The following is a 27,172-nucleotide window of genomic DNA, read 5'->3' as shown; positions in this document are numbered from 1 at the left end:
TCCTGAGCTTCTTATCCACGTGCAAGTTTTGACTTCAGGGATGTCAAGAGGTGCTCCCTTCATTGGAGGTAGTTTCAGTCATAGGTTTTAGCGTATGTGCAGGGCTGGGACCCTCAGTTCCTGAAGTGGGGCTTTGGCATGGACACCATCTCTGTATCCACTTGACAGGCTGGGACCTGGGTGAAGGGCTGGCTAAGTCTGGCTGGTACAAGAGTGCCCTCTAGAGGACAGACAAGGCCCAATCACCGCCTCAGATTCAGGGCCCGCAGCAATTCTCTTCCCACCCAGCACCAGAGAAAGAGGCGCAGCTGATGCATCTATTGGAACGACTTTATTTAAGTACACTGGGCCCCACCAGGCAACGTGGTTTGTGCAAGGGACAGGCTTGGGCTAGGAGAAGGGAGGTGAGCTGGTTAAGCACACTGCAGTCCGTGGGTCGCCACATCGCTTTCACACACACCTGCTGCTGTGGCCCATACCTGGCAGGGCCTTTGGTCGTTGGACGGCATGGGGGAGAATGCTGCCTGGAATCTGGGATTGGGGCGGGTCTTGGTGTCACAGGTGAGGGTGCCGGTGAAGATCCGCTAGCCCCAGCTTTGCACCATCTGGGCTAAAGAGCCTTTGGACACTGCGAGGCCAGCCCAGTCCAGGGTAGGCACCTGGCCCCTCTGGATCAGGGGAGATGAGCCTGTCAGCTCCTGGCACTCTGATCTGGCCTCCTCCCTCCTTTACCAGATAAGTCCAAAGTTAAGAATGGCACAAATCAGCCCAGTTGGGGCCTTATCACCTCTACAACCTAGCCCCCCTGGGGCAGCTAGAGTGGGAAAAGGCAACCTGGTTAATGGTGGCTCTTTCTCCAGTCCTAAGGGGGCTGGATCCCCTATAGCCCTCCTTTGCTGGAGGCCTCTGCCAAAGAGTGATTCTACCTCCTGTTTCCAAAAAATCCAACTGGCAACCAGCCTGTTGATTGCAGGGCAGTGAGCAAATGGAAGAGGAAGAAAGAAAGAGGCTGGTGGTAGTGACTTTGAATGTAGCCTCTGATCCTAAATAGGCCTGAGGCCTGTGGATACTGTTAGTTCACCATTAGCAGGGAGTGGCGGGGCCCTGGACGCTATGCTAAACTGAGGTGCTGTAAACATTAGTGTGAACAGGGTGACTGGTGGGCAGGAGGCTATGGGCTCCCTCTCCAGTCCCATACTGAACAAACACGTCAATAAATAAAACTGTTTGAAGATGGCATTGCCCAAGGATGGATGAAAAGCAAGTAACAGGGCCTGGGGCCAACAGGCTCCTGAAACTCTCCCGAGACCCCCTGGACAGGGGCTGGGGGTTGGAGCATTCACTCTGCCACCAATCAGAAGTATAGCACTACTCCTGCCTCTTCAAATGCCCAGTGTGGTCCTGGTCCCCAGGTGAGGTTGAGGGCCCCCTGCCATCTCCTGACCCCAAAGTCTCAGTGTTAGCTCCTGGAGTGCTTTCCCACCCAAACCCAAATTGCAACAAAACCAGACAGAACTCAACTTCGGCCCCAGTCCTCAGTCCATGATCAACTGGCATCGAGAGCAGAAGGACGAGCAAGGGAGGCAGTGGGCCTCAGGGCACCCTGGGGGTGGGATGGGGTGGGGCTAGCCCAGCCTAGGGTGGGCAGCAGCAAGATCTCCCGGGATTTACCCTCTCTGTCTCCCTATGGTAGTAAACATAGTCCCACACAGCCAGACAAAGGCCCAGCTGACGAAGGAGTGGAGCCCTCTGCCAGCACTCTTCCCTGTCAGGGGCCAGTTAGTGGTCAACCCCAGGCCTCAGGCCGTTGCCATCATGGGTAGTTCATCGTCCTTTCTGGGCCCTGGGATCCCTGGGCCACACGGCTCTCGCATATGCGCACACATTCGTACCCACACACACACACTCACACACACAGGCAGTTCCTCGCAAACACTCCGACTCAAGAAAGCGAGTTTTAAAGTGGAGTTAACTTCAGAGAGAGGTGAAGATGATGTCCCAACATTAGAAGGTTTTCCTATGGATAGATCGGGCACCGTCTTCCTCATATTCCTTCTTGGAGACCCACATCTTCTTAAAGGTGTCCAGGGAGGCGAGGATGGAGCCCCTGGAGTGGAGGGAATCCCAAGGAACGTTGTGAGAGGGAGAAAGTAGGTATTCGTGTCCCCGTGGGGCCAAAGCAGACAAGGCTTTGCTTTAAAGGGATGGGGTGGTGAGGGGTAACAGTGCCCTTACTTCCTGTTCCGCTCTTATTCCCAGGAGAACTACTCACCCAATCCATGTGGAATACAGCCTCTCCTGAGGTGCAGATATCTGAAAGGGTTGGTGGAAAGAGGACTCTGAGACTTTCATCCTCCTTGTCCCTTTCCCGGCCAACGCTCATCTTTACGGCCAATTCCAATGCCCAAGGCAGTGGATGCATTTCACACAGTGTCCCTGCTGGACCCCGTGGCCTCTCTGGGGGGTACTGTGGCCAGCCTGACACTCATCTGGAGGAGATTTCCAGCAGCCCTAAGTATCTATAGCTGCCAGGGAAGCTGGAGCTGTCGGTACAAGATTCAGCTCTTGGGGGCCGACTGGAAGAAGACTCTGTGGCAAGATCACACTCCTTCATTTAGCTCCCCTCAGCAAGCACTAAGATGGTGGGCTGTGTCACAAGGGAGCACCAGGAGTCAATCTGCCAACGTGACGGTTTCTCTGAAAGACCTCACGTGGGGCCCTCAGCCTAGCAGCCTGCCCCATCAGGGTATCAGAACTGCCCCCTTTTGTTGGGAGGGAGAAGGAAAATGGGTTCTCCCCTCTGGCAGACCTCAAGGTCAGTGTGGAAGCTGGAGCTGTCTAGCCTTGGAGGGGAGGCCCGGTTCCACGCAGCCCCAGCCCTGCCCCCACCACGCTCTTACCCTGATCTTCACGTCTTTTGGAGCCAGTTTCTTCACTTCACTCAGTAGCCTGTCACCGAAGCCTGAATGGGCAGGAAAGGAGAATCTCAAGTCAATTCTCTGGGCATCTGGGCCCAGCCAGATATGGACACTTCCTTGGCAATGGGCCCTGAGAGCAAAGACCAACCTTTGAACAGGGTGGAGCCTCCTGAGAGGACAATGTTCGAGAAAAGCGTGCGCCGCAGGTCCATGTCTGACTTCTGGATGGCAAACACCAGCACCTCGTGGATGCCCTCACTCTCCTCTCCGATCAGGTCTGGCCTGAACAGCAGCTCAGGTGCCCGGAATCGGGAAGGACCAATCTGCAGGGTGGAGGGCAAACTCAGAGGCTGGGCCCAGGGCTGAGGTCCCTTTGGGAGTGAGAATGGAAGAGGCCCCTCTGCCCATCTGTTAGTGACCAGGTGGCTAGGAAGGCCAGGCTCAGGGAAGACCTGGTATGTCAAGGGCCTCAAAACACAAAGACAAGGCTCTTGGGAATAATCAGGAAACAAAAAGGGACAAAGAGACCTCTTGGGAAATTACAGAGAGGAAGCTCTTATGTTTATTCCTAGCTCTGGCACTTTCCAGCCAAGAGACCTTTGGCATTAATACATGGGTTTATTCATTCATGGAAATTTCTTCCTATTAATGCAGGTCCAGGAAGAGGCAGCTCACCCTATACTGTGCCCAAATGATTACAAACAGCACTAACCACCCTCTTCCAAACCCCATCCTGACCTCTGGTGCCTCCTCTCCTCCACACAGGAGAAGCAAAGTCCCTGATGCCTTGCTCTGCAGGAGACAATGCTATTCGAGAGCTCTAGGGCTCCAGGGAGAGGGTGTGAAAGGGCTGATGCATGTGAACCCAGCCTCCCCCTGCGGAGTTCTGTTGGGGCCCAGAGCTTCTGGGGGGACTGAAGGGAGATCCAGACCTACCTCAATGGTGCTGCCGTCAGGCAGGTAGTACTGAGCCTTCTCTGTCTCTAGAGTCTCATCCTTCTGTGGGTTTATGGACAGGTAGCAGGCTCTCTGCAGAACCGAGCAGGAGTTAGGCAGGCAGGAAGCCTAGGCCTACCTGGTCAAAGTCCCAGTGCTGCTGCAGACATCTGCTCATCCACAGTGACTGCCCTAAAGGGCCACAGAGCTCCTGCCTTGGAGCATAGCAGGGTGGCCTCTGTCGGCCTCCACTGGGTGGCACTTAGGATTCGAGTTCCTACCTCTTCCATCTTCCTTGTGGGCAGGCGTGGAAACTGGCTGTCTGGAGCTGGGTCTGAGACCACAATCTAATTTTAGTCCAGACTTAGGCTTCTTTTTTCTTTCTACTACTCATGGTTCTGGGTCCCATCTACCCAACTCAAGTTGCCCTAGAGGCATGGGTGGCAGAAGGATCTAGTTTACTTAAAAGAAAACTGTATTCTGACTTCTTCAAGGATGTAAAAGAACATATGTAATTTGTACGTAAGTTATAAAAACACAATGAACACCGGTATAACCTTCACCCAGCTTAAGAAATAGTAGCAGCTCCCTTTCCCCCACAAGATGGCAGCACTTGGGAACAGTGACTATCAGTGTGAGGGGGCCCAGCTGGGATCACATGGCAGCCAGGAGGCCTGGCTGGGGATAAAAGAGCCTGACCAGAGGATCGCCCCCCCAGGACTGGAGCTTCGCCTCTCTTCACTCCAGGTCACAGAGGTCCTGGCTGCCCCGTTCCCATTCCCTATCCCATCCCTGGGCACATGGGGCAGCACTCACTTCTTTTATGGCCTTGACAATCTCAAATTCGGATGATGAGTGGAAATCATAGCCCTCCTTCCGCAGGTAGAGGCGAAGGAAGCGAGAGACATCTCGGCCAGCGATGTCGATGCGCATGATTGAGTGGGGCATGGCAAAGCCCTCATAAATGGGCACGGCATGCGTGACACCGTCCCCAGAATCCAGCACCACGCCTGTGGTCCTGCCTGTGGCGTAACTGAAGCACAGGGAGCAAACCTGTCACTAACGCCCGCCTCCTCACTCAGGGAAGAAACTCACTTTTTTTAGAGTTCAAAGTCAGCTAAACTAAAGCTGAGGCCTGCCTTTCTCTAGGAACTTCAGACTACGCAGTACTGAGGAAGCCCGAGCATAAGCAAGCCTGAAAAACTTGGAAGAGAGCTGAGCCTCCCTGAGCCCCTCCCCCACTCCAGAAGAGCAGGCCTTCCAGTCTCCGGGGATGGCCTGCCTTTGACTGCTTCAGGAACCCAGCCTATGGGGCAGTTTTTACTTTCCGGACAAGAGGAAAAAACTCAAATGCCTACAGGGGCCAGGCAGGAAAGGTAAATGAGTAAAGGAAAATAATATTTTCACTTGCACAAAAAACTCGCTTTTTCCCCACATGGCCTCCTAGATCCTCGGTTGTTGTTGTTTTTCTCTAGCTTTTGGTAAAGACAAGGGTAGAGACATATTTCTGTGATATGATGGGGAAAAACCCATGATGTGTGATGAAGATCGTGCTGGGAGGACAACAGGGAGTAGAACGGGCTGTAGCAGAATGAGGCTTGCAAACTCTACCGGAAATGGCAGTGGCGACTTCGGCTACAGCTGATTTTTGTCTCATCTATAGGAATGCATGCCCAGCACTGCCAGGTCATCCCAGTTTTTTCAGAAAAGCCAGAAGTTTGGATTTTGATAGAAAATGTCCCAATTTTTTTTTTTTTTTAAGTAGGCTCCATGCCTCATGTGGGGCTTGAACGTACGATCCTGACATCAAAGGTCACATGTTCCACCAACGAGCCAGCCAGGCGCCCCGGAAATCTAGTTAAAATGCTGGCTCACAATTTTTTAATGGGGTCAAACACATTCTGCCTGCAGGTCACCAGTGTACAATCTCGGCCCTAGACCTAACCCTGGGATGAGGCAGGCTGGGAGCATGACAGGGATGATAGGGGTGTGAGAACAGGGACCATGTTGTGGTGTTTCCATCACAACTCTATCACCAGCCTGGCATAATGTCTGCACAAGCAGGCACTGGATACGCATCTGAACGTGTTACAGGGGCCTTTAGGAAGAACTGTAGCAGTGTGTGGCCTTCCCAGCAGGCAGAGTGGAGAGCCCTGGGTGCCCAGCCGCCAAGACAAAGAACAAGAGAAGGGAGAATGGGACATGGTCTCGATACTCCCTTTTCCCACCCACAGGACAGGCACCTCCATTCTGCCCTCAAGGGGCCAGGCAGCTACTCACAGGCTGAGCACAGCTTGCATGGAGATGAAAAGGGCTGGTACATTGAAGGTCTCGAAGAAAACTTCAGCTGCTCGTTCACGGTTTTTCCGTGGGTTTAAAGGCGCCTCCGTCAGGAGCACAGGATGCTGATGAAAGATGCCCAGAGGGTCATCAGGACAAGGCGAGATCTATACCCCTCATCAGCAGAGAAGCCCCTGTGTGCTGGGCTAGAGCGCTGAGGGGACCTTTGTGAGCCTCCCTCCAAAAAAAGGCAAGGTGGGCCTGCCATCTACCCCTGCACAAGCCAGTTTGTCAACCTTCCAAATTTATGGCCCCTTTACAAGTCTCATTCTGTCCTTGCCTCTGCCCCCTTCCTCCCACCTTGTCCTCCAAGATTCTTACATAGGCCCCTGTATTTACTCTGTATCTCTAATTGTCCAGATTTTGCTAAACTCTAAATTTGGAATTCTTATGTTAAAAATAATCGTTTAAATTTTTTTTTCAAAATTAAATTTAAATATTGAAGGTATTTTTGAAAAACAGAACATATCCCTCCCCTGGAAATTCTGATATGTCTAGTATTCACCTTCCCTTGTTTTTGTGTTTTGAGAGTTACTTCCTTAAAAGTTAGAGTATAAGCTCTGAAGTCTGAAACACATGGGTTTGAGTCCCAGCTCTCCTACTTTATTCCCTAGGTGATCTTGGAAAGGCTACTTGGTTTCCCTGAACTTCTTTCTGTTCCCTTGTTTATAAAATGGAGATAATACTCCCTGTTTGTCCTAGGACTGGTATGCAGATTAAGGGCAGACCTGGCTGAAGAGCACGTGGCCTGGCACCCCAGTAAGATTCAAATACTCCCAGCAGTGATCATTCTGCTCCTCCTCATCTCTGGGGCGGTGACTCTGCACAGCTCTGCACACCCTGCTCACGGGACCCTCACCTCCTCTGAGAAAGTCTGCAGCTGGTCCTTGGAATAGACATACTGCCAGATGCGCTCCATGTCGTTCCAGTCCTTGACAATGCCGTGCTCCATGGGGTAGCGGATGGAGAGCAGCCCTCGGTGTTCCTGGGGGCAGAGAGCAGGACTTACAGCGGCAGCTAGCCTCTCAGCCAGGCAGCTCAGGGGGCCCCGCTCCTCCAGGACTAGGAGTGCCCACCGCACCATCCTCACCCAGGGCTAAAGGTAGGCCCCTGTTTGCCACGTCTCTAAACTGTATGCTGCAAACTGTTCTCACTGCCCGATCAGCCGGCAGAGTGGAGGCTTCTGCATTTCCATGGGCCCTCAGTGCCCTTACAGCAAGTGACGGGAGGCACCCTCCTCATAGCCTGATCCCAGGACACAAATCTCCTGGGCTCCCACCTCTGGGCCTCAATGCTTGCAGCCGAGGTTGGCAACAGTGATTCTGTTGGTCCGCTTCTGGAAGCTGCCCCAGGGCTCCTCCAAGTGGTGCTAATTAATTCATCCCCAGGGTATCCCAGCCAGGATCTCCCCCTGAATCCCTTTTGCCAAAAAAATAATGAAACTAGTAGTTCTTTTGACCTGGGCAAGTAACATAAACTGTATTTCAGGAATACAGAAAAATCTACCCAATTTTAGTTAAAATAAAAGGAATTTAAGGGCACCTGGGTGGCTCAGTCATTAAGCATCTGCCTTGGGCTCAGGTCATGATCCCGGGGTCCTGGGATCGAGCCCCGCATCAGGCTCCCTGCTCAGCGGGGAGCCTGCTTCTCCCTCTCCCACTCCCCCTGCTTGTGTTCCCTCTCTCGCTGTGTCTCTGTCAAATAAATAAATAAAATCTTAAAAAAAAAAAAAGGGGAAACTGCTCCTTTTAGTCATGGCTGTCCCACTGCTGGGACACTGCCCATGTGGGGAATGATGAAGGTCCTCTGCTGGCTTGAGGCTTCTTCAGTAGGACTGGGAATTACCTCGGCTTTGGGGCCAATGAAGATGTCACCTTCAAGGGCTCCGGCCATGACACGAACGTGTTTGGGTCTGCCCACACTACGAAAGAGAGAGGGAGGACCATCACTTTTCATTTCACGAGAGAACAAAGAAGGATGTACAGACGTGCATGCTTAGAGGGAAGAAATAGACTCAGTTCTACTGTGATTATCTCTGAGGAGTGAGGTTATAGTTGATTTTGATTTTCTTCTACTTTTCTGCATTGCCCGCAATTTCTACAATGAACATGTATTATTTTAAGTTATTTGTATATTTCATATCTCTGACCCAAATCAGAGATCCTTCTCTGTAAAAGGTGGAGGGCTGACTCCATAACAAAGCTGACAAGCCTCCCAAGCTTCTGACTAAGCTACAGAATTACTTACTAGTTTGGAAAGCAGTATTTGGGAATCTGATCACCGGCAAAACCAGCTTTAATCACACCGGATCCCTGAGGAGAGAGGAGAAAGAGAAGTCAGAAGTACGACAAAAACAAGAGATATATATCATACAGTATGTATAATATGGTTTCACTTTTATTTAAAAGAGACCTTATATCTGTGTACAACATGTCCATTTGTATGAGAGTCTATAGAGGAAACGCATTCTGCCAGGAGGGAAGTGGGACTGGGGATGGTGAGAACTTTCACTGTACCCTCAAAGTATTACTTGATTTTTTGGTATTCTTCGACTTTTCTACACTGACCATGCTTTACTTCTAGAATCAAAAATAATACTAATAAAGGGAAGAAAAAGAGAAAACCTGAGGGGAGAAAAGTACCTAGAAGCACCAAAGCAGCCAAGTTCAGGAACATAATCAAGGTGGGAAGAACGTGATTCTTTCTGTTAAACCACATGGGACACTGTTAACCTACTTTCGCAGCTCAGGCCTGAACTCTCCCTGCCCTCCATGGTCTCTAGGACAGACACCACCGTGAACACCACCATACTTGAAGCTGACTGATGGAACATACATTATCTGGTTCATACTGCAGGGGCAAACCTCTATGCTCTGTTGGGGGTGGGGTTGTGTTTGTTTTATTTTTTTACTATGCTTTTTTTTTTTTACTCACTGGTATTCTGATGGTAAAGAGCAGGGAAGTTCTAAAGCATCACCTGAGAAAAGACCCAACATTACAATCCGGCTGCTCCAATCCTTGGTAAATTGGGTGGGGTGCCAGAAGAGAATCTGACTTCTCTGTCAATATCTCTGGTGCCACCTAGGGCCCAACCAAAGTAAATGGTGTCTCGAGACACAGATGCCAACTCTGTGCAGGACAGATGTCGAGACTTGATACTGCCTGCAGATAGAGCCTGTTCTCTTCCTTCTTTTTTTTTTTTTAAGATTTTATTTATTTATCAGAGAGAGAGAGACAGAGGCAGGCAGAGGGAGAAGCAGGCTCCCCGCTGAGCAGGGAGCCCAATGTAGGACTCGATCCCAGGACCCTGGGATCATGACCTGAGCCAAAGGCAGACGCTTAAACAACTGAGCCACCCAGGCGTCCCTGTTCTCTTCCTTCTTAACTCTTCTACCACCACAGTCGATACGCTCACCCTTCCACCCCAACATGGTTTGCAGCTGCACATATAACAGGGGCAAGCCTTTTCCTGCTGCCTATTGATCACTTCTCTTGGGGCGGAGAGTGATATTTCCAGAACCCACACAGCAAGCAGTAAACACATCAGGAGATGCTAAATAGCCAAGGTTATCTTTGCACCAAAGGCTTTCCTGCAACATCCCTGGTTTCCTCTCTGTCTCTTATTCCTGCTCTTCTATAGGAGAAGTGTGTGTGTGTTGGGGCAGGGGGGCAGTGGTTAGATAGGCCATCCTGGTGCCTGACTCTGGCAAGACAGAAGGAGGAGGAAATAGCTAAAGGATAGGGAATGCCCGTTCTCTAAGATAGCAGGAACCTCTGCCAACAGAAAAGAGAGAAAACAGGAGACAATGTGCAAACTCATTGGCCTGGGCAGAACAGCAAGAAGCCTGGACAAGGTGCAGATGTAAACTGAGCTGAGAGCCTGGGAAGGAGGGAGGAGTATGGCTGCAGCCCCAGGGCTATGGGACAGAGGCTCAGGGAGTGAGAACAGCACTGCACAGGAGAACTCCGGGAACTTGTTGGCTCAAGCTTCCAGTAATTGCTCACTGCCTTCATCTGGGTGTGGTGATGCCAACAGACTAATTGGACCTGCTGGCAGAGATTGAAAACAAGAAAAGTAAAGATGAGACCTGCATTTCAGATTCTAGATATTTTGAAGAGATGATTTTCCTAGATATTTAATTTTGAGTTTACTAGCAAAATCAGACTAGACTCCCAGTAACAAGGCAAATTAAGATGTTAGGTTCATTTCTTCCTCTCTGTCCTTCCCAGCAAGAGAGTATAAAGACCCAGTTCTTCTTCTTCTTCTTCTTTTTTTTTTTTAAGATTTTTAATTTATTTATTTGAGAGAGAAAGAGAGAGATCACAAGCAGGGGGGAAGGGCAGAGGGAGAAGCAGACTCCCGGCTGAGCAGGCAGGCCGACGCGGGACTCAATCCCAGGACCCTGGGATCATGACCCAAGCCAAAGGCAGATGCTTAACTGACTGAGCCACCCAGGTGCCCTAAAGACCCAGTTCTAATGTCACTGCCTTCCTCCTGAACGATAATCCCCTATTGGAATTAATTATCCTCTTCCTACTATTTCACAAAATCCCCATTACCTGTACCACTAGGTAGTCTGCATTTCCTTCTGCTATCTATTTGAATTTATGGTTTCCATTTTTGTCCGTTTTCAGCCCAGGTTTCTCAAGCTCAGAGACTTTATGTATCAGCAGTATCTGGCATTTGAAGGTACGCAGATAGATGCTGGCTGCCTAAAATTAAAACCAAGCTCAAATGATTGGTCAATGAAGCCTAAAGTATGGAGCCTGAACAGGCGGCTGGAATGCCAGAAGCCGCAGGCAGAGGTGTGCAGGAAAGGTGAAGGTGGCATCGGGAATGATGCGCACGGTGGAACCAGACCCAGCTGTCTCTGCAGTCCCACGAGCTCACCTGCCAGGCCAGCAACTGAGTGAAGAGTGAGCAGGATGGGGGAGGCAGCTGAGCTGCTTCTATTCTGCTAAAACCACCCCATATAAAGGGGCCCTGTCCATTTCTTTAATAGTATTTGTACCTAGGAACTATGTACCTGGCAAATGAGCTTCCACTCTCTTTGTTATTCACCCTGGCAATGCCAAATAAATAAGTGCCTTGTAGAGAGGCTTCTTGAAAAAGTAGTTTCATAATAAATATTTGAGATCTGAGGACTCAAGTCTGCTGCCAGCCACCAATGACCATTCTCTTTCTGAAGCAGGCAAAAAGTGAATCCCTCAGCAAGGCTCTCCCAGTACCTGCTGACTATGGGCCCGTGGCCTGGGCAACCTTTAGTCTAAGTACCCCTGCTTATCCTTGACACGGTGGGAAGGAGGCTAGCTGTCTCCCATTTGACAAGTGGGAAAAGATGCTGAGAGGTTGAGCCTCAGGTTCCAGGACACTGGTGGCCCATTTTGGCACCAAGACATATTTTGTTTGGCCCACAAAATACTTTTTAAAAAACTTTATGGAGGGGCACCTGGGTGGCTCAGCCATTAAGCGTCTGCCTTCAGCTCCGGTCATGATCCCAGGGTCCTGGGATTGAGCCCCGCATAGGGCTCCCTGCTCGGCGGGAAGTCTGCTTCTCCCTCTCCCCCTGCTCATGTTCCCTCTCTCACTGTGTCTCTGTCAAATAAATAAATAAAATCTTAAAAAAAAAACTTTATGGAAATAAAATTCACTACCATATAATTTATCCACTTAAGGTATATAACTCAATGGTTCTTAGTATAGTCACAGAGTTGTATAATCCTCACCACAATGAAATGTTAGAACTTCCTCATCGTCCCAAAAACTGTACCCATCAGCACTCTATCCTACCTGCCCTCTCCCGCCAAGTAGTCCTAGGCAACCACGAATCTATCATCCATCTCTGCAGACGACAAACTACTTTTACATTAACTTCCAACAGTTAAAAATTAGACTGCATATACAATTTATCAATTTTCTGGTTTCTCTTGAAACAACAGAAAATCTGGCAACACTGGGCGTGCATTCCTGCATGGGGGCAACTGGCTGGAAATGAAAAGCAGGTGGTCCTTTGGTCAGGCATACTCAATGCACCTTCCAGAGTCCTCCTGCCTTCTTTAAGGCTACCCTCTTCCTCCCCCTTTTTATGTTCCTGCTTGGCCTCTGCAAGCACTGAGTTTGAGACTCCTATTCAAGGCATTCCCAGCGACTAATTCATGATGTTTCTCCTTCCACATGGTACCTGGTTTCTTTCTTACCCTCAGAGCACCCAGCTTGGTGTGAAGCACATCCTTGGCTCTCAAAATACACATAATTGAACAGTGAGCTATCTCTGTAAATCACCTCCTTTCATTCTTTCCAGTAAGCTAGGGATGGATTCTTGCTGAAGTTGGACAACCAACAGGTTGAATATCATATCACAAGTGACAGGGTTAAATAATATACTGACTTCATTTCCTCCGCTAATTCTAATGTCTCTTAAACTTAAGTGAATCAGGGGTGCCTGGGCGGCTCAGTCAGTTGAGCATCCAACTCTTGATTTTGACCAGGTCCTGATTTCAGGGCTGTGAGATTGAGCCCCACTTGGGGCTCCGAGCTTAGCATGGAGTCTGCTTGAGATTCTCTCTCTCCCTCTGCCCCTCCCCCGCTAACAATCACACGTGCTCTCTCTCTCAAAATTAATAAATAAATAAAATCTTTAAAAAAAAACCTTAAGTGAATCAGCAGTTCTCAAGAGCTGATGACAAATTGTAAAAAAAATAATAAGGGGCGCCTGGGTGGCTCAGTCGGTTAAGCGACTGCCTTCGGCTCAGGTCATGATCTCAGGGTCCTGGGATCAAGCCCCACATCAGGCCCTGCTCAGCGGGAGGCCTGCTTCTCCCTCTCCCACTCCCCCTGCTTGTGTTCCCTCTCTTGCTGTCTCTCTCTCTGTCAAATAAATAAATAAAATCTTTAAAATAATAATAATAAAATTGAGACCATTTGTGAAATTTGAACATTGAATATTTGATGATATTAAGGAATTATTAATTTTTTTAGGTTTGATAATAGTATATTGATTATGGTTTTTTTGAAGATTTTTATTTGAGAGAGAGAGCATGTGTGCCAGAGAGAGAGCACTAGCTGGGGGAAGGAGTAGAGAGAGAGGGAGAAGCAGACACCCCGAGCAGGGAGCCAGACATGGGGCTCCATCCCAGGACCCCGGGTTCATGACCTGAGCTGAAGGCAGACACTTAACCAACTGAGCCACCCAGGTGCCCTGATTATATTTTTAAAAGAGCATGGGAAAGGGTAACTGGCTGGCTCAGAGTATGCAACTCTTGATCTCAGGATTGTGAGTTCAAACCCCACATTGGGCATAGTGCTTACTTAAAAAAATAAAGGGGCGCCTGGGTGGGCCAGTTGGCTAAGTATCCCACTCTTGATTTAGGCTCAGGTCAGGATCTCAGGGTCGTGAGATTGAGCCCCATGTTGGGCTCCGCACTCAGGGTGGAGTCTGCTTGAGATTCTCTCTCTCCCTCTCCCTCTGCCCTTCCCCCTGCTCGTGTGCTCTCTCTCAAATAAATCTTTAAAAAAAAAATAAATTTTTAAAAAGTTAAAAAAAAAACCCACGGTATAAGAGAGGGAAGTAGGTGGGAATGCAGTTCAAAAAGATTAACGAGGAGCTGGTAACTGTTACAGCTAGGTGATGAACATGTGGATGTTTGTTACACTACTCCTCTCCTTTTGTTTATGTTTGACATTTTCTATAATAAAAAGAAAAAGTTGGGGTGCCTGGGTGGGGCAGTCGGTTAAGCGTCTGACTCTTGGTTTTGGCTCAGGTTATGATCTCAGGGTCATGAGATCAAGCCCCGTGTTGGGCTTTGGGCTCAGCACAGTTAGTCTGCTTGCGTTTCCCTCTTCCTCTCCTTCTGCCCCTCCACCTGTTTGTGCTCACTCTCTCTCAAATAAATCTTAAAAAAGAAGAAGAAGAGCTGGCAAATAAGATGATAGCACGTAAGTAAAAATTCAAAACAGAAATACTACACACACACACACTATAAAAGATCTATGTCTGCAAAATCATGGATGGAAAAGAGCACATCAACTTATGATGATAGTTTGCTTCTGAGGTTACTTCTGGGACAGAAAGGACAGGATTGTGGAGGGGTACACAAAGAGGCTTCAATTATATCTGTAATGTTTATTTCCTAAAAAAAATCCTGAAGCAGGGGTGCCTGGGTAGCTCAGTTGGTTAAGCGTCTGCCTTTGGCTCAGGTCATGATCCCAGGGTCCTGGGATCGAGCCCCGCATCAGGCTACCTGCTCAACTGGGAGCCTGCTTCTCCCTATCCCTCTTTCTGCAGCTCCCCCCCGCTTGTGCTCTGTCAAATAAAATAAATTAAATTAAATTAAAAAAAAAATCCTGAAGCAAATATGGTAAATGTCAACATTTAGTAAATGTGGGTGGTAGACACGTGCTATGTGAGTGCTTGTTATATACTTCTCTGAAATTTCCTGTATGTTTAAATATCTCGTTTTTTAAAAAATGTGGGCTAAAGCAGTATAAGATCCCCCCAAACAGTGAAACTTACCTAGTTTACTGATGAACTTGAAAAGATCTGATACTATTCCTGCATTTAGGCCCAAATAGTCACAAAGACAGTTTTAAGACTGACCAGAACATTGATCCATTTTAGGACAAAACTTAACCTTTGAGATCTCAGCAAAGATTTGAGCTTCAGAATAAACACAGTATTCTAATCAAAGTGTTATAGTCCTCAAAATGTGGCCTGGCAGCTGCCCTCCTCTTGTATTACTATCTATGACATACCTTTAGAAGGAATGACTTGTGTTCAGTTTTTAAAAATACCTATCACTTTATTATTGTCACTAGAGTGCGTGCACGTGCACCTCCCCTTCCACTTTCCTCATTAAATTCTCATGAATTGGTTTGGTGCCAGAATAGGAAGAAAGGAGTAGTCAACAATTATTTTAAGACTGGGAAAGGCTGTGAACTGATAATGAGGCTCTTCCCTCTTTTCCCTGCTTTCTTTGTTCTTTTCTTTTCATTTCTTTCTTCCTTCCTTTCTTGATTTTATTTATTTATTTGACAGAGAGAGACACAGCGAGAGAGGGAACACAAGCAGGGGGAGAGGGAGAGGGAGAAGCAGGCTTCCGGCTGAGCAGGGAGCCTGATGTGGGGCTCGATCTCAGGACCCTGGGATCATGACCTGAGCCGAAGGCAGATGCTTAACGACTGAGCCACCCAGGCGCCCCTCTTTTTTTTTTTAAGATTATTTATTTATTTATTTGAGAGAGAGAGAGAGCATGTGCATGTGAGCAGGGGAGGGGCAGACAGAGAGGGAGACAACCCTCAAGAAGACTCCCCCCCTGAGCAAGGAGCCCAACTGGGGGCTCGATCTCATGACCCTGCGATCACGCCCTGAGCCAAAATCAAGAGTCATGTGCTTACCTGACTGAGCCACCTGGGCGCCCCTCTCCTTTCTTTTAATTACACTCTCCTTCACCCAGAAATAAAGTTGTAGCAATGTGTTAAGCTATGGAGCAGTTAAATCTGCTAGATACACATTATTCTCATAAAGTGGGCTCAAATATTTCAAATGATTTTTCCTATCCATCTTTCACTTTGAAACAAAACAAAATCTCTAAATGTCAAACAGCCAGAACTACCTGAGGTCCCAGATCTAAATATGTGGCAGATGCTCAGTAAATCCTAATGAGAGAATTTCTCCTATTTCACCCTTTGGCAGAATTACTGGCATAATGAAAGAAACTTTTTCCCATGGGCGCCTGGGTGGCTCAGTCAGTTAAGTGTCTGCCTTCAGCTCAGGTCATGATCTCAGGGTCCTGGGATCGAGCCCCGCATTGGGCTCCCTGTTCAGCGGGGAGTCTGCTTCTCCCTCTCCCTCAGCCCCTCCCCCTTGCTCCTGCTCTCTCTTGCTCTCTCTCTCGCTCACACTTTCTCTCTCAAATAAATAAATAAAATAAAAACGTTTTCCCAGAGAAAATAAATGAATCAATTCTTTAAATCTTAAAATTGAAAATGCACCTCTGCTTTGATGCATTTCAAATACACTATGGAGAAAGAGAAAGGAGAAACTAAAAAGCATTAGCTTAAGTGATATTAAAGAAAATGGCTGGAGATGGAACTCCTGACCCCAAATTCCAGAATCAAAGGATCTAATGGATGGACAGATTGCTGCTTCTGCACTGCTGATGAAAACAGGAGATTGTTAATTTCTATTTTTTTCTCTTTAAAATTGAGAAAAACGCAGATGAAGTACATACAAACTGGCTGAAGACAGAAACAGTGTTCTCTGAAAATCGAATCAACAACAAGATCTATTCAGCCCTCTGCAGTAACTAACTAGGGGTCTCTCCCCACTTCAGTCCTTTCCTTATTTAAGGACATCTTTGTTACTGTGATATTTGGTCACTCATCCACCTGCCCATCGGTACAATGAAAAAACAATTACTGAGCACACAGTGGTGCCAGGCTGTAAGGTGCTATGTGTGTGGAGGAAGGTGGGAAGGGGAGAGTAATAAAAAGATGAAAGAATGCTATCTTTCCCCCCAAACATTTAACGGTCCAGTGAGGGAGACCAAAAAAAAAAAAAAAGAAAAAAAATCCTCCCCAAAATGAGGTTTCTCATTGAGCTCCCCCTCCTGCTTTTCAAGGCAGAAGCTATACCTCTGAAGAGAAGGAAAGCTAACAACAAACAAGCACCTTTCCTCGGAAAAAATGAGAAACTTGGAACCCAACCTCAATTTGAGTCTTTGCTCCTCAACTTCTAAGACAGGTGGCTTGCATACTAACTGCTATTTAACCTCTCTAAGATTCACTTTCCCGCATAAACAGGGGACAGTAATTCCTATCCACCTACCAGAGCTGACGCTTAAACGAGATGATGCAAACGAAGGCACCTTGTAACTTGTAACATGTCTAAGGTCCCAAGGGCTGGATCAACAATGAATCCGACAGCTTAGAACGGATAGAACTGACAGTTTTCCCTCAATAGAGGGACCCAGAGGGTACAACCAATCCCGACCGGATGAGCCCTTTCAGTGGAAGACAGAAATGCAGCTGTTTTACAACAGTCACCCTCCGCCCCAAATAAGAGCAGTTACTTAGATTCTTTTCGTTTGTCACTATTGATGCATTTGCGTGGACTACTACTAGCAAGAGGAATAGCGGATAAAGAACTGGTTTTAGGTCACCTCCACCGTGTGACCTTGGGCTCACTTTACCTCTTCGTGTTTTGTTTTGTTTTTTTTAATTTGTAAAACGGGGATCAAACTTCCTGCCTTAACTATCCACCCAATTTTTGTGAGGACTCAATTCGAATGTACGTGAAACCCCCCCTGCAGCCATTGAGCGCCTGGCAAATATGTTTAGTAATTTTTTTCCCCAGCTGCTAGGCGTTCTGAAGAGGATGGTACCTCCCTGCTTGCTTGGTCACTCTCTTTTTATTAACGTTGTAATCTATAATCACAGAAATAACTGAAATCCTACGGCCATTTCGGCACCAGATTCCCGAGCCCCACCCATATACACCTCCAAGCCGCCTGCCGGGCTGCGGACCGAAGGAAACTTAGCCCTTCTCCACGCGAGGGCGGGCCCTAGCACGTCAGGCCGCTCCACTGTTGAGTTCCCGAAGCCAATCCCCACAGCTCTTGCGCACACGCCCGCCCCTTAGAGAGAGGAAACACTATGGCGGCCCGGAAGAACGGCAGGGGCGCAAGCCAATCACTGCGGAGAGCTGCCTTCATCCGGCAAGGCCCAGAGGCGGGGTCATCGGTCAAGATGGACAGCCAGAACAGCCAATAGAGTTATTCGAAACTGGGGAGGGGGCGGACGCCGGGCGCTCACAGAGCGGTTAAGGCCCCTCAAGCCAAGGGCCCAAGGACCCGGCTCGGACTACAGCCCTTCCCTTTATTCATCCCAAAGTTCTCCATCCCATGGTTGCTGGCCAGCCGCCCTGCCTGCGGACTACGGGTGAGGGGAGGACAGAGGCGGCGGTTGCTGAACCCGCCTGACAGGCTGGGCCAGTGACAAAGAGCCGGTGGCCCAGGCCGAAACCCGGGAAGCGATCCCTTTGGGGAAAAGAGAATAAATCCGTTTAGAGATAGGAAAGACGCAACTCACGTTGTCGATCACGACAGGCTGGTTGGCGATCACATCGTAGGACTCCATGGCAGAAGAATCTTTCCTTCCGAGGAAGGAACTGCCAGCCGGGTCCGCTGCTAACGCCACTGACACGCATGCGCAGTCTAGCCGCCGGCACAGGGCATCCAGGGAGCGGCCCGACTTCGCCTCCAAAGAACTACAACCCCCAGCATGCCTTGCACCTGAGTATAACGCGCCAGGCAGCTCCGAAGCCCCGCCTAATTTAAGAATAGGGCGTCACATTTCCACGCATAGTACCCTGGGCTTTGTAGTCTCCGTAGATGAATAGACGGGGACGCTGATTGATAGCTGTATTGCATGCCTGGATCTGTAGTTCCTTTGAAGGGATTCGCAGTGCATGCTGAAGTATGTAGTCTTCTTGAGTACTTGTCTGTAGTTGGGTTTGGATTGGCCAGTATTTCGTCGATGTTTAGATTTTCCAGGTCAGTCGTGCCACTACTTCCCCTGGATAGTATAAGGTTGCTATGCTTTTATTTGGGTCAGTATAAGGTTGCTATGCTTTTATTTGGGTCAGTAAGACATTAATAAACATTTATCAGCATCAAACTCTAATAAAGGAAAATTTAATACTACCCCCCACCACACACACATGGGGAAAGAGGACATACTCCCAGAACAAAAGAAAACAATTTCAGTTTTATTGCTTTTTGAGAAAAACCAGCACATTTTGGTTCTTTTCGCATTTTTTCCTGGGTGGGTGTAAACTTTGCAAAGGCTAACATTGGTCTGAAGACTGACATTTGGAACTACGGGTACAGGTGATCTTTTGGTCATTAAAAAAACATCGTTCATTTAATAGCTTCAGGAACTGCTTTAGGATCTCTAATTTTCATGGAGAGTTAGAATTGACACCGATGAATAAGAAAATGGAGGTGAAGAGAAGTTATGTGTTACTACTTTCAAATGAGCCCAGAGCATTTTTCTCCAAATTATGCAACCCCTACCCCCTTCAAGTTGCTGGGACCCTTTAGTCAATAGCATTGGTAATCAGGACTTCCTTTTATTCCTTTTTCTTGGAATTCCTTATTGTACACAGGAAAATAATTCTCAACCAGGTGCCTTAGGAATTAAAAATTCTCCCAGGGGCGCCTGGCTGGCTCAATCGGTAGAACATACGACTCTTGATCTGGGGGTTGTAAATTCGAGCCCCACATTGGGTGTAGAGATTACTTAAAATTAAAAAAAAAAAAATTCTCCCAGTTACAGAGAGTGAAATGTAATGGGAAAGAGCGGTCCATAGTAGATAATGAATATTGGGGTTCCTCAAGGCAATCTGTATACATCTGCAAAAAACAGAACAAAGAAGAGATTGTCATAACTAAAAGCGTTTATTAAAAAATTACCAAGTCTTGGGGTGCCTGGGTGGCTCAGTAGGTTAAGCGTCTGCCTTGGGCTCCGGTCATGAGGTCACGATCTCGGGGTCCTGGGATCCAGCAGCAGGGAGTCTGCTTCTCCCTCTCCCTCTGCCCCTCCCCCCCACTCGTACGCGCGCGCCCTCTCTCTCTAAAATAAATAAAATCTTAAAAAAATAAAAATAAAAAATTACCAAGTCTTTTTAATTAGTCCTAGTTTACTTAACTCTTCCTACTTTTTTTTTTTATTTATTTGAGAGAGAGAATGAGATAGAGAGCATGAGAGGGGGGAGGGTCAGAGAGAGAGGCAGACTCCCTGCTGAGCAGGGAGCCCGACGTGGGACTCGATCCCGGGACTCCAGGATCATGACCTGAGCCGAAGGCAGTCGCTTAACCAACTGAGCCACCCAGGCGCCCCAACTCTTCCTACTTTTTAACAGGACTCCAAAATAAGTATTTCAACATACGACCCCTGAATTTGGCGGCGTTAGTGTCAGTAAATATCGTAAATGGACATTCAATGACGGTAGGAAACATTCAGATTTATAATCTATTGAAACTAAAATCACACTAATGGATGAATGAATCAACCCATTATTGTCAGATTTATGCTTAAATTCTTGTTAGCAGCGTGTCAGCAGATGACAAGCCCTTTGTCGAACTTCCCACTGCTTTCGTGGGACCCTAGCACCTTAGGATGTCTCAACGTCTCTATTTGAACCTGGGTTCCTCCTAACACTAGGGGGAGGCCAAGAGTCTTGGGACACCCCCAACACCAGGAGAGGGAGGCAGGACCTATTGTCAAGTCACGCCTTCCCCACCTGTGACTGGCACAGACATTACCCAATGGATACTGGGATAGGGCGCGCCGACGCCCCGCCCCCTCGAGCGCCCCGCGGCCCCCGAGGCACCCTCTGGCCGTCTCTGCGGCGGCTACGGCCTGGGCAGACGGTGCACCGTGCGCAGGCGCGGAGCCTAGACCTCGCTGCAGCCCCCATAGCCTCGGGGAGTCGCACCCACGGAGTCCGCCTGCTGGCGCGTCAGTGCTCTCCCCTCGTCCACCCTCCCCGGTCCCCCCAGCGCCCTTCGCGCCCGGATGGCGGAGCTGCGGCCTAGCGGCGCCCCCGGCCCCGCCGCGCCCCCGGCCCCTGGCCCTAGTGCGCCCCCGGCCTTCGCCTCGCTCTTTCCCCCAGGACTGCACGCCATCTACGGAGAGTGCCGTCGCCTTTACCCTGACCAGCCGAACCCGCTCCAGGTTACCGCTATCGTCAAGTACTGGTACGCTCTGGGCCGCGGGAAGACGGACAGGGGCGGGCTGGGAAGCGTTAGAACCCCGGGGGCGAAGTCATTTGCGGGGGAGGAGGAGGTGGAGAAGAATGGTTAAAGCACTTGGAAGGAGGGCGTCCTGCTGCGAGGGAAGGAGTTAAGGCTGAAGTTGGGAATGGGGACAAAGGGGTTAACGGAGCCTGTGGGTAGCGAAGGGTTAACGAGGGGGGAGGATGAAGGGTTAACTGGGATTAGGAGAATAGAGTGAATTGGGGGTGTGTGTAGGAGCGGGGGGGTTGCGATAGGAGAGAGGGAACTGTAAACGTGGTGAAAGGAGGGGGCGCCTGTAGGGGGTCATTAGTGGGCGAGGGGAAGCCGGGGGCGGGGGGCGGCTGAAGTGGGATGGGGGAGGCGAGGCGGGGCTTGGGGAGCGTATGAGAGGGCTTTGGAGGAGTGCGGCTAGCAGAGCTCAGAGGGCTCGAGACTGCACAGGGTACGGGGGGATTTGAGGACCCCCGCTCTCCCGTAGGTTAGGAGGGGAGCAAGTTTCGAGAGTTGTGCCTGTGACGAGAGGAGGAGGAGGTCTCCTTTTGATACCTTCCCCATGAGCTCATACGTCAGTCATTTCGGTGCTGTGCTTTTGCGTTTGAAGTTTCACGGAGCAACTTTTCTTGATAAACTTTGTGCTTACTCGGCACAGTTCTCTTTCTCCAAGCAGAGCTTCCTCTGGCTATGCAGCTGCTTTGCTTTAGGACATTGGCTAGAACAGAGGCAGGGTCAGGGAGATCCATGGTTTGGCTCAGGATTGAAGGGGACCACCGTAAATAATGAAGATCTGGGATTTGGACACGGAGCAAAGAAGTGCAGCGAGATGTTAAGAGGAGCTTCCTGGCCACAAACTTCAGGATTTAGGCAACAGTCTTTCAGGGAAGCTGAGAATAACCCTCAAGTAGCTCTGTTAAGGATCAGACCTGTTTACAGAAGGGCTGCCCTTGGGGTAGGAATGGTCCTTTCTTGTTTCCCATTCCTGTTTGCATCCTGTCTCTTTCTACATCCTCTGGGCAAGACAGGTGTTCGAGGGACTCTGACAAAGAGCCTGTCTTCATGGTTTTTCTGGACCAAATTGAGGAATTGGTTGAATCTGTCCAGAACTGCATTCATGTAGGCACTGTATTAGATGATCCCCTTCATTGAGTTCTGAAAGACTGTTCAGGAAGCAGCTTGGAATGTGGCCAAAGGGGCAGGTAGACCCAAAGAGGGAGATTGGTAGAGTGGATGTCTTTGCTGGTTACCTCTCCCTTTAGGACTGAATCTTCTCCAGGATAACCTCTTAAGTTCCTCCAGAGATGGCAGAAACTAGACTGTCTAGGGCTGAGGCTAGTTCCCTGTGTCAGTGGGAGGGTGTGAAGAGACTGACAGCGTGGGGGGCCTGGGGACCAGCCCCCTTCTATGGGAGGGCCATGTCTGATAGCCAGGAGGAGGTGTGGCCAGCGGTACAGTTCTCTTCTGTAGGCAAACTGTTCTTTGGTTGAGGGCAGTTTTTGAAGAGAGCTTCTGAATGAAAAGCAGCTCTTTTTTTTTTTTTTTTGAAAAGCAGCTCTTGATAACTTAATGACCCATTCTCATTGCACATCTATATTTAAGTATGTATTGCAATGAACTGTATTGGATTGTGTCATGAGAAAAGCGGGCCAGGTTCTACGATGCTATTTGTTCAGGCCTCATTTGAGTGTATGGAGAAATCCCTACACAGACTTGGGCACCCAACTGGCCATGAAGGATAGAGTTTTTCTGTCACCCAACTGGCCATGAAGGATAGAGTTGTGTGTAGAAGATATTAAAACACATGCAAAGGACTAAGACTGATTTGGGCAACTTTCTTTTTTCTTTTTTCTTCTTGCTGCAAGCTTGTTAACCAGGCAGGACTTATCTTTAGAGATGGGCCAACATGTAATGACTAATAAAGAGTACTTTGTGAAATTAGAAATGCTGGCTAGTTGCAGAAAAATATAAGAAGGAGCAGCTGAGAGACTGGTTCTTTCTAAGAGTTGGAAGGGTTTGCCTAAGTAAGATTCTGAAATCAATTCATTGATATACCTCACATTTGGGATCCCACAAGGCCTCATTGGCAGTTTGACTGACTAAGGCTACCTGGGTCTGGTCATGGCCCAGGGTCCCTTGAGATTCCTTTTCTTGTGACAGAAGGTTGGCTCTTTGGCTAGTGGACCCTGGCCAGCTGGGACATCCTGGCTGAAAGCTGAGACTTTAGTAAGCAGGGAGCAGAAACACGGAGGCAGAGCTTATACCCTAGAGCCACAGTGGTCCTGCAACTGGCGTGTGGAGTGAAGTTAGGAATTCAAGGAAGTAAGTTCAAGGAAGAGCATCAAGGGTTGCTCTGGGTCCTTGGATAACATCTTTTTCTAAGTGCAGATTTTTTTTTAAGATTTTATTTTTATTTATTTGAGAGAGAGCAAGAGAGCATGAGAGAGGAGAGGGTCAGAGGGAGAAGCAGACTCCCTGCTGAGCTGGGAGCCTGATGCAGGACTTGATCCTGGGACCCCGGGATCATGACCTAAGTTGAAGGCAGTTGCTTAACCAACTGAGCCACCCCCAAATGAGAGTAACCCTCAAGTAGCTCTGTTAAGGATCAGACCTGTTTACAGAAGGGCTGCCCTTGGGGTAGGAATGGTCCTTTCTTGTTTCCCATTCCTGTTTGCCCCCCAAAATATGATTATTTTCTATATACTCATCTGTTTCCCATCAGGTTTCTGAGTAAGTAGAATAGAACACTGTACTTGGGGACAGGGTTAATTTTGTCTGACTCTTGGTTATTCCTTGCGGTTGTAGTTTTAAGGGAAAGGCCCATTCCTTGGTGCAGTATCTCCTGAGAGAGGGCTGCAGGGGTATGGCAGATGGAGCATGGAACTGTGGATACAGTTTTGCCACTTGTTGCTGGATGGACCTAGGCTGTAGGAGGGGCAAGATTGGGAATTTGCAGCAGGAAACCGGAGCAGATATGGAGCCTGTAGTCACTCCGATCTGTTACGGGGTTCTGCAGCTATCGTGTGGTTGCTACCCTTTTGTTTCCTCCTTCCCCCAGCAAACTTTTCTATATTCAACTGGTTGTGGAAGTATTCAAATGATTTGGCCAAATCAGAGTTAAGGAAAGACATGGGGATTTGTCCCTTTTCCTAATCCACTCAGTTGAGATTCTTAGCTATTTGTAGCAACTTTCTTACAAGTTCTATAAATAATTTAGCATTTCCTAGCAGAGAATAAGGATTTCTATAAAGGCAAGTAATACCCTGGCAAAAGAGGATGAAACCAGACCTACTGGTTTTAAATACTATTTAAATTGCATGGTACTGGCACTCTTGCTGGGATCACATGTAACATGTCTTTTATTTGGTTATTAGTGTTACTTCAGCGTATGATCCCAATTGCAAAGTGCACTCCATCCGTGTCCCAGGGGCAGGCAAAGTTTTTTGCAGTCTGTGGAACAGTCAGATGTCCGAGGCAGCTCAAATGCAGAGTGTTTGTGGGCTAAATGCAGACTTCCTTCCGCTGATGGCTTCCATTTAGGCTGTTTCTCAAGTCTACCAAGTTTCCCTATCCATTCTGAAGAAAAGCAGGACCCCCCTTTTTTTTTCTTCTTCTTTTTTTTAAAGAGCACTAATTGCTCTACTAAAGGAAACCCTTATGGAATTAAATCCTCAGAGTGAGCTAATGACTGAATCTCTTCCTCAGCTGCTTCTCTGTTGGAATTATGGGGGATGTTTAATGTGGTTCTCAGAGGCCCCAAATCATTTACTATTCCAGCTCTACCTTTGAGGTGACAGTCTCCTGGGATCATCTCCTGGATGCAGGTGCTCCCAAGGCTCAGTCTGGCCTGCTGCGGTTCTCTGTGCAGGGCTAGCCTAAGTGTGGCTTTTGTCACTTGCGTGAGAAAAGACCAGCTTTGGTCTGTGGGGTGCAGGCTGGGGTCTGGAGGCATTGGGTTTGTTTAGAACAAACTGTAATTAACATAGGGCACAATATAGTCTTTCAGGAATTAGCTGTGTAAGAGGCAGGAGTGGAGCTGAGCCTCTGCTTCCAGGAACAATGCCCATTGAGGATGCTCAGGATGGTCTTTCAACAGAAGCCAATTGATTGACTAATGCACCTCTTGCCTTGAAGCTTGGCATGTTTACAGGCACCATGGAAGAGAGATAATTCCTGCCAATCCCATTTGGGATTGGTAATTGGAAATAGGAGGAAGTAAAAGGGGTAACCACCTAGTCTGTTTTATTTCTAAAAGAGGTCCTGCATGTTGGAGATCGAAGGGAGCCTCTTGTGCTTATGGAATTAGGCACTTCTAGCTGCCCATCCCTTGTTCTTATCCTGGAGGTGTGGCCTCCTTTTAGTCATCCCAGGTTCCTCCAGGATGGGGTCTTCAGATTTGTAAGGCATGACCTCTTAGCTTCACATTGTCTGCTTTCAGGCTCACACTGACTCCGCTGTGTTTTGTCTTTTGCAGGTTGGGCGGCCCAGACCCCTTGGACTATGTTAGCATGTACAGGAACGTGGGGAGCCCTTCTGCCAACATCCCTGAACACTGGCACTACATCAGCTTCGGCCTGAGTGATCTCTATGGTGACAGCAGAGTCCATGAGTGAGTGTATGGCACTTGCCCATCCTCCACCTGTCTGTTCCTTAGCCTTGAGCCATATTTCTGGGGTTTCCCTGAGCAGGGGTGATAATGTCATAGTTCTATGTGGTTGGCACTTCTCAGGTAGAACCTCGGGGTTTCTACCCTCTGCTTGTATCTAGTTGCGCCAGAGTGATCCAGGTCAGCACCCGAACTCTGCTCATCTGGTGCAGGACGGTGTTGATGATGAACAAGTGTTCTAAAACCATCAGGTTTTTCCAAGCTGCTCTGCTGTTTGAGCTCAGAGGACAGGCAGAATAGCTATGACCCAGAATTTGAATTGATGCCTCTAAGTATACTTGTTTTTTTCCCTTCTAGCTTGTAGTGAAAAATCTGAAACATAAAGCATAGTTGAAAGAATTTTATAGCCAACACACAAATACCCACTACCTAGATTCTACAATTAACATTTTACTCTACTTACTTTATCATGAGTATATCCATCTCTCTCCCTCTCTTGATCTTACTTACTTCCTTGTAACCTGCAGTTATCTGTGCTCAGCTTATCCATAGTACATTTTTTATTCTAGTCTATCTCCCATTTTCTGCCCTGTATACTTCTAAATCCTACCTGCCTCCCCTATGTGCCCCTATAACCACTGAATTTAGACAATTTTAATATTAAGTTAAACGTCAACTTAGTATTAAGTCAGCTAAAACCATAACAGCAACACTAATAATAATGAAAGGTAACATTTCTTAAGCATTGATTATGAGCCAGGTATTCTTTTAGTCACTTCGCATGTATAAACTAATTTTATTTTCATCACAACCATATAATACTGGTGGATACTCATATTTGCCCCATTTTACAGATGAGGAAACTGAGATACAAAGAGAGTCTATAACTTGCTTAAGGTCACACAGCTTGGAGGTGGTGGAGCCAGGATTCTAATGCAGGCATTCTGGCTGCAGAGTTCATGCTCTTCATGACTGTGCTCTACTGCCTCTTGAACAATTATATCATGTCCTCGAGTAAGTTACTATCTGTAATTAAAAAAAAAAAACACAAATATTTTGTTCCATCTACACTCTTTTTTGAGAGGGGTTCTTTTCTTCAATTTGTTTTATTTTATTATTTTTTTAAGATTTTATTTATTTATTTGTCAGAGAGCACAAGCAGGCGGAGCGGCAGGCAGAGGGAGAAACAGGCTCCCCGCCAAGCAGGGAGCCTGATGTGGGACTCGATCCAGGACCCGAGCCGAAGGCAGACGCTTAACGACTGAGCCACCCAGGCGCCCTCTTTTCTTCAGTTTAAATGTTGTCTTCCTTCCCCCTCATCAGCATGGTTAATCAAAAGCTGATTCTATTTCTGTTATCATATCCTTTCCTGCTTTTTGCTTTTTGTCCTTTTTTGCCTCTTACACTATCTTTTTGGTATCTTGGTGATGACTACTTAGCATGTGTAGGTTGAAAGACTAGCAGGGCTCTTCTTGCCCTGCCTCAGCAGAAGAGGCTGATTCTGGGGATGTTGATGGTATCATGATGAAGATGATAATCATCAGGGGTTTTTTTGTTTGTTTGTTTTTTGCTTTGTTTTAGT

At 48.1% G+C, this 27,172-nt stretch overlaps 3 protein-coding genes across 7 annotated transcripts in view; 2 read left to right on the top strand and 1 right to left on the bottom strand.

The window, feature by feature from the left end:
• SLC68A1 (solute carrier family 68 member 1) overlaps positions 1–8,623 on the top strand; it is a 29,998-nt gene extending 21,375 nt beyond the window's left edge. Inside the window, exons 10-12 of one of the 3 annotated variants that reach the window (XR_014146004.1) lie at positions 169–5,230; positions 6,089–6,294; positions 6,897–8,623. The gene's annotated coding sequence lies outside the window, so the exon portion shown is untranslated. Of the gene's footprint in view, positions 1–168; positions 5,231–6,088; positions 6,390–6,896 lie in introns of all 3 variants that reach the window. The other 2 variants (XR_014146005.1, XR_014146006.1) reach the window with 2 other exon arrangements.
• Positions 313–18,442, bottom strand: ACTR1A (actin related protein 1A). The gene is made up of 11 exons (XM_006731064.3): positions 18,283–18,442; positions 8,442–8,506; positions 8,040–8,115; positions 7,054–7,179; positions 6,135–6,259; positions 4,671–4,887; positions 3,855–3,947; positions 3,067–3,241; positions 2,901–2,962; positions 2,273–2,313; positions 313–2,107 (listed from the first exon to the last, which is right to left on the bottom strand). Exons 1-11 carry the CDS (start codon positions 18,328–18,330, stop codon positions 2,005–2,007), a joined length of 1,131 nt encoding a protein of 376 aa, XP_006731127.1. The 5' UTR covers positions 18,331–18,442; the 3' UTR covers positions 313–2,004.
• A 2,132-nt stretch (positions 18,443–20,574) lies between these two features.
• Positions 20,575–27,172, top strand: part of SUFU (SUFU negative regulator of hedgehog signaling) — a 113,148-nt gene continuing 106,550 nt past the window's right edge. Inside the window, exons 1-2 of one of the 3 annotated variants that reach the window (XM_081822848.1) lie at positions 20,575–20,954; positions 25,459–25,593. In XM_081822848.1, coding sequence (XP_081678974.1) covers positions 20,773–20,954; positions 25,459–25,593 — 317 coding nt within the window. In that variant the 5' untranslated portion in view covers positions 20,575–20,772. The remainder of the gene's footprint in view (positions 20,955–25,458; positions 25,594–27,172) is intronic. The other 2 variants (XM_081822849.1, XM_081822850.1) reach the window with 2 other exon arrangements.

Source organism: Leptonychotes weddellii, chromosome 6, assembly GCF_054177405.1.
Source record: "Leptonychotes weddellii isolate Sample4059 chromosome 6, ASM5417740v2, whole genome shotgun sequence".
NCBI lineage: Eukaryota > Metazoa > Chordata > Mammalia > Carnivora > Phocidae > Leptonychotes > Leptonychotes weddellii.
This window is presented reverse-complemented; position numbering and strand designations above follow the sequence as displayed.

Bases quoted from the DNA above. Each gene is read 5' to 3' on its own strand.
- ACTR1A (XM_006731064.3), bottom strand. From the start codon at position 18,330: ATGGAGTCCTACGATGTGATCGCCAACCAGCCTGTCGTGATCGACAAC. The intron at 8,507-18,282 runs GTGAGTTGCGTC...CTCTCTCCTCAG, and splicing joins AGCCTGTCGTGATCGACAAC to GGATCCGGTGTGATTAAAGC. The intron at 4,888-6,134 runs GTGAGTAGCTGC...CCTGTGCTTCAG, and splicing joins ATGCAAGCTGTGCTCAGCCT to TTACGCCACAGGCAGGACCA.